General features: G+C 52.6%; 1 protein-coding gene across 1 annotated transcript; it reads right to left on the minus strand.

The window, feature by feature from the left end:
* Positions 1-207: 207 nt before the first annotated feature.
* Positions 208-1529, minus strand: LOC120647154 (transcription factor ILI3-like). The gene is made up of 2 exons (XM_039923808.1): positions 1036-1529; positions 208-868 (listed from the first exon to the last, which is right to left on the minus strand). The coding sequence occupies exons 1-2, from the start codon at positions 1138-1140 to the stop codon at positions 716-718; spliced, it is 258 nt and encodes an 85-aa protein (XP_039779742.1). The 5' UTR covers positions 1141-1529; the 3' UTR covers positions 208-715.
* Positions 1530-6470: the final 4941 nt, after the last annotated feature.

Consider the following 6470-nt stretch of genomic DNA (forward strand, 5'->3'; position numbering starts at 1 on the left):
CCTCTCCATGACTCCATGCATGTACTCCGTATCATTCTATGGCTTAGAGCCTTCTTCGGAAATCCATTTTCGGCTTCCATCTGGTGGTTTTCACTCGACCGCTTCTTCTCTCGATATGTTGTCCAAAACGATCTCGACTTCTCATGTAACAATGAAAAAATTAACGGAAGGAGCACATTATTATCGAGTAACATCAGGGTGAACAGATAGGGGAAACACATGATGGTGCTATATATTTGTCTCCAGAGTGGTCGTCGTTAAGCAGAGCAAGGACAGAGCAGACAAGGAGAAGCAGAGCAACAACAGGCGATTTACAAAGCAAAAATAAACTCTTAGCTAGGATGCATCTGCAACTCTGAATAACAGCTACAGTCTACTACGTACAGATGACGAGCTACTACAAGCTACCAGCAGTACCTTGCTTGGTCGGTTAATAGAAGTCCATATATATCTCTACTAACCCCTCTGGTACACCAAGAGCTAGCCCTTCGTTCGTTGTCTTCTGAACGATGAGGGTCCTTGGATTAATAAGACAGCAGGTACGGAAACAAACACACACACACATACTGGAGGAAGAAGAAGAGAAAAAAAAAATGAAAAGGTCGTAGCAAGCGAGCGAGCAAGCTCCTTCAATTCGTCGTCTTCACTAATATAATTCAGCTGCGCGGCCCGCTGCAGCTAACTAGGTAGCCGGCAGGAGGGCCCGGCCTGGCGGTCACCGGAGTAGGCTCCGGATTATCTCGGCCTGGGGGCTGTCGTTGTCCATGGTCGCCATGAGCCCCGACAGCCGCTCCGAGAGGTCGTCCACCTCCCGGTGCAGGCTCTTAATGTAGGTGCACGTCTCCTTCAGGAGCTTCGACGCCGACGACTGCACACATACGCACGGCCGGCATCAGACAACAGAACAGCCCGAGAGCAACAATCCATGTCGGGCTTTGCGGCTGCACCGACGAAATGGGGCTGCACTGCACGCGCCCAGCGGGATGTGCATTTGGGGAACGGAATCAAGTGAGCTGTGACTGTGAATTAACATACCCGGCTCGCGTTCCGGCGGCGTGAGGACTCCGGGAGGAGCGCCTGGAGCTTGGAGATTAGCTCGTTGATCTCGTCGTCGCTGATCCTGCCGCGGCGGCCTGACATCTCCGGCGAGTCCTAGCTCAGAGAGTACGTGCTTGGATGATGCTACTATACAGCTCCTGGTGGATTATTCTTCTTCGTCGTCGTCCCTGCCTCGGCCTCGGCCTCTCGCAGAACTTGGGTATATATGTAGTAGTACGTGTGTGCGAGCTCCGGTCTGCAAACGGAAATAGGAGCCAAGGGAGGAAAAGAAAAGGCGAGAGGGACCTGAAAAGGATAGGGTTTCAATGCCTTAAACCTAGCTGGTGAACTCCGGGGAGTGCTCTTAATAGCTTGCTACTGTGTGAGGTCGAGGGAAAGAACTGGCAGAGCAGTGAGTGGTGGCAGCAGCAGCGAGGTCAGCTTGCAACTGCAACCGGGAGGAGCCAGAGCCAGAGCCAGTGGGTTGGTCCGAAAGAGATGGGGAGGGAGCGCGTATTAATAGGGAGGAGAGGGACTGTCACTGGGAGGAAAGAGGGGAGATGGGCCCACCGCGGGTGAATCCGGCCCGCATGATATGAGGAGGAAGCGGACACGGGCTGCCCAGGCCCGGCCCATTGGGCTCCAGGTACAGGGCCTAAAAGGGATGTATGTGACAGTGGTAGTATACCAACCGACACGTACTTGTGACAGACAACGCCAGTGTTGATCGTGTGATTAGCACCAGTAGTACTGGCTTCCTAGAAACTGAGCAGCCAATCTGTAGCATAATTTGCTCGTGTAATCTAAGACAATGCATTTAGTGAAGCTAGGACTCGGAACCACGTGAGCTTAAGTTTAGTTGTATCATCATCTCCTCCAGCTCGCTTGTATCAGCAACTTGGTGCCGGTGACAATGAGGCGGGCGACTTTAGGAGATGAGACGTCGTATTAAAATGGGGATTTGTGGGAACCGGTTTTCTTCGCAATACTGCAGGGTCACTTCGGTCGCTTACTTAAAGATAGGTTCATGTGCTAACCTGAACTTTCATAAAGATAGTGTGCACTCTCTCTGCAAACTCTAAAAAAAAGAGAAATGATCAGGGGCTTTTATATATATTAGTACGCATTCAGTTGACGGCAAATGTTGACTTGGGAGCGCCACATGCACGGACCAGCTGATCAACGGTCGGAGAAGGTACTACCAGCTTGCAGTGCTGTCGCTGATGCTAATGCTAACTCCGTGCATTGTACTACAGTAGTAGCTGCTGCTAGCTAGCCAGTGGTAGATCCGTGGCCGGCGGCGAAGACCGACGAAGAGGGCAGGGTGGTGGCTTTGGGCGCTGGCCCGGACCGGACATGGAGAAGGACGCGCCTCCTGTGTGGGGACGAGGCCCGAGATCGCGAGTATCTTTGGGATCGCCCCGTTTGAGGCGGTGCGGCGTGGTCCTTTAACTCGGCGGCGAGATCTTTTCCCCCCCGCGCGATATGACCTTCATAACTCGCCCGGGAACATGACACCCGCGCATACGGATCGGACGGACCCCACTTATGTTGTATGTACATTTGCGCCCTGCGCCCCCCGGCCGGATGGGTGCGTATCGTAGCGTAGCGTATCCATCCATCGACCGCCCATCGGTGTCCCCCGGCCCCGCGTATTTTTCCAGGGCTCCAGTACCACCATTCAGACATGTAGCTTGTTTGGTTGGAGTCTTGAGCCAGGCAATTGCTACCAGGCAGCAATCTGGACAAGCTGAGAAAATCAACGGCCTGAGGATACTGGGTCGGTCGCTCCGCTCCCGTCGTCGTACGACGACTGACGACTCGAGCCGCGGCTGCTACATACTGGCAAGCTAGCTAGGAGGTGGTTTAATCGCTGTGCAGCGGGGCCCGCCAGCCGTCGGCGGGCCCGCCTGCCTCCCCAGCCAGGGAGAGAGAGACGTCGCGCGCTTCAGAGCAACGGGGGCCCTCACGGGCCATGCATGGCCGCTCGCGGCGCAGCACGGTGCCGAGGCCCTGCCCCCCGCCCGCCGTGTGCCGCGCGGCAGATACGGGTGGATTTCAGCGACGACATGGACACGTATGTACCACTGCCCGTGGATCGATCGGTCAGATGTGGCCGCGGGACGGGAGAAAGGGGCAGATGATCATCAGATGCCTCCATGGACATGTGACGCGCGCAGGGTCGCACCACTTGGCACGGCCTTCCGGGACACCAGATGCGTACCTGGCCTATCTATATACGAACTCGTGGCGGTGTCTGCTCGAGAGGAAGCTGAACCATGGTGCATTGGTGCTTTCGTATCATGCATGTAGGCGTGCCGCCTGCCGTTCCTGCCTGCTGACAACAGGATCTTGGCCGCCTTTTACCGCCTAGTATCTCAATTTCTGCTGTACTTGGTTTCAGACTGCGGCAACGGCTGCACATGCACGCATGCGACTGCAGTGACAAAAGGGATGCCAAGGTGTAGGCTGGGCCGGGTCTGTCTACTGGCAATCGCGTTCCCGCGGTCTTCGTCCCTGCAGCTGCAGGCAATAGTCGCGCTCCTCCTTTGAGTGACAGTACTCCACAAAGAGGTACTCGGTACTGTAGAAGCACGGCGGCGCGTGCCGTGGAAATGGAAGAAGCATCCATCCTCCGTGCTCGATCGGCGGCGGGGGAATCGATCGCTGTCAGTTCAGCGGAGCCATCGTCCCCTGCGCTGCGGCCTGACATTTTCACATGGCGAGTCCACCTCTAGTTGGGTTTGGTGCATGATTTGGCGTGCGATTCGCTGGGAGCCCCGTCAATGATTGCGCCATGATGACGCCCATCGTGCAGCGGTAGGCGCGGATCCCGGCACCGCGGCGTGGATACAGGGGCCGCTGCCACTCTGCTGCTGCGGCGCTGCCTGCCGATCTCGCCGGCCCGGCCCCCGGGCCTGAGCCCGACGGATCGATCTCTGGAGAAGCCATGGATGGGAGCACAATGCTGTACCGTACCAGATCATCAGACCATGAAGCCACGCGACTCCCATCCCAATGGGGCTGCATCCTTGCTAGTATTCGGTTTCATTTCCTCACGAGCTGCAGTGTACGACGAGGGGCATTGTCGCTAGCAGTTTGCTCGTGCCTGACAAGTGAAAACCAGGATCGCGAGCTGCACGCCGTCAGTTCGAGCCGGATCTTGCTGTTCTGATGGTCGCCGTCGATCGTGATTCAGAGGTGCGGGTGGACGCACCGGCCCCGCGGCGGGGAAAGAAAGTGAGAGACCAGTTTGCGTGGGCTGTCTGTTTGTTGGACGGGCGAGGAGCCGGCGAGGACAGAGAGCACGCGGTGCAGCAGCATGTGCCCTTGTCGACCTGAACCTAGCTTTCAACAATGTGTGTCACGACCAGGCCCGGTCCTGAGATTTTAGTGGCCTGGGGCGAAATTCAATTTGAGGCCCTTAATACAAATATTCATGTCAAACACTTTTTAATACTAAGTATTAGATGCATATTTCTAGACAACATAATGGTGCTAAATCTGTAAAAGAAACTAGTAATCGAAACTAGCACAAAATCGAAGAGTGGCACGACTCACGACGAGCATAATTAAAAAGGCTCAAGGATGGCAGTACATTCTGCCTGGAGCAACGAGTCGGACACTGTTTAGTTTCCACCCCGTAAACACAAAAACACAAAAACACAAAATTTTGCGAAGAAATCTTGCTAATATGAAGTGCTAAATTAAGTTTATTTACAAAACTTTTTGCATAGTTTGGCTGTAAATCACAAGACGAATGTAATGAGCCTACTTAATCCATGATTTGCAACAGTGATGTTACAGTAACCATCCGCTAATTATTACTTATCATGGATTAATTAGCATCATTAGATTTATCTCGCGATTTACAACCCATCTGTGTAAAAAAATTTATAAATAGTCTTCATTTAGTACTTCAAATTGACAATATTTCTTCGGAAAAAAAATTTGCGTTTGCGTGTAAAGGGAACTAAAGAGGGCTTTGCATTGCCGGTGGTCGGTGGACGGAGGACCAAGACCAGTAGTCCCTAGAGTGGACTGGAGGTAGGCGCCCAGCCCTGAGCGAGCATCTGTAGGGAAACGGGTAGGCTACGCTAGCATCACTACCGCATAAACCCAAGATACTTGCGAGTAGAAGATCATAGATCGTTACCACTAGACGCGCAGCGCAGCGGAAGAAGTTGCGCGTCGATGTAGAGGAAGTAGTCGATCACGTCCCACGAACCGAGCTCCTCGTACTTGATCCCAGCAGCCGATCAGCGCAGCAGTCGCAGCAGGGCCTCCACGGAGTCCACACGTACGGGGATGAAACGCCGGGCATCGGTGTGCTAGCACCGCACGCACGGCAAGGGCGGCGGCCGAGAGAGAGGGAGGGGCGGCGGCTAGGGAGGTGGCGCGGCTCAGGTCTTCGCCCCCCTAGCCCCTCCCTCATATATATAGGGCGTACTAATGGGCTTCTATCTCATAGGCCCATTAGTAACTCTAATCCCTCTTGGATCAATATCCACTTGGGCCTTTAAACCGTATTGTGATGATGGGCTCTTGGGCATATCACCAACAATCTCCCACTTGCACTAGAGACAATCATACATGCAAGCTTTCCAACATTCCAAACCCCTTAAGTGTGTGACCCGTTAGGTTCATGTGTAGGTGGTCGTGATCGGAAATCATTTCCGAATCACAAGTCAATAGCGGCACCTAGCAGGGCATAGTGACTCACAAATACACATAAAGATCATATCGGCCGAACCATAGATATACTCATACACCGATCCCTTTGCCACACGATACCAGTCAAGCTCAAAGCGAGATGCGTGCCACCTTTGTGATAGCTCGACCATTCTCTCGATCTAATAGTGGATTCTATTCATAACTAACCTTTAGTCATCATGATTAACTCTTTAATCACTTTGGCATGGCCATGCACTTTCAAATCCAACTATCTCGAGGGGCCCAGAGATATCTCTCCCGTTATCTAGGAGGGGCAAATTCCATCTTGATCCGCTCACATCCCATTCCATGTTTCATGACATACCTGTAAGCTGCTTTTGTAACTACCCAGTCACGGAGTAGCGTTTAGCAGCCCCAAGATGCACCACTACACACAGTGAGAAACAATGGCGATCTCAGGTCTAAGGATTCAGTAGGTATAACACTCAAGAACAACTGATGGCACATACAAAATAACAATCCCAACATTATCTTGGAGTGGGTCAATCCAACACCATGTTCACCAACATGTGTCCACATCATTAATCCGATATCTCCATATCCATGATCCGTGAAACATGATCATCAATTAATGCATGTGCTAGTCTCAACGTTGTTGTTGTCCCACACAACGACATAAACTAGAGATAATTTAGAATCATATCATTTTCAACAAAGAGTTTCACGAACAAGTCACATACTTGATAATCAATGTAAAA

The sequence above is a fragment of the Panicum virgatum genome, chromosome 9K (genome assembly GCF_016808335.1).
Source record: "Panicum virgatum strain AP13 chromosome 9K, P.virgatum_v5, whole genome shotgun sequence".
NCBI lineage: Eukaryota > Viridiplantae > Streptophyta > Magnoliopsida > Poales > Poaceae > Panicum > Panicum virgatum.

Excerpts from the sequence above, each read along its gene's own strand:
- LOC120647154 (XM_039923808.1), bottom strand. The coding sequence starts at position 1,140 with ATGTCAGGCCGCCGCGGCAGGATCAGCGACGACGAGATCAACGAGCTA. Across the intron at positions 869-1,035 it reads GCCGCCGGAACGCGAGCCGG|TCGTCGGCGTCGAAGCTCCT; the intron begins GTATGTTAATTC and ends GTATGTGTGCAG.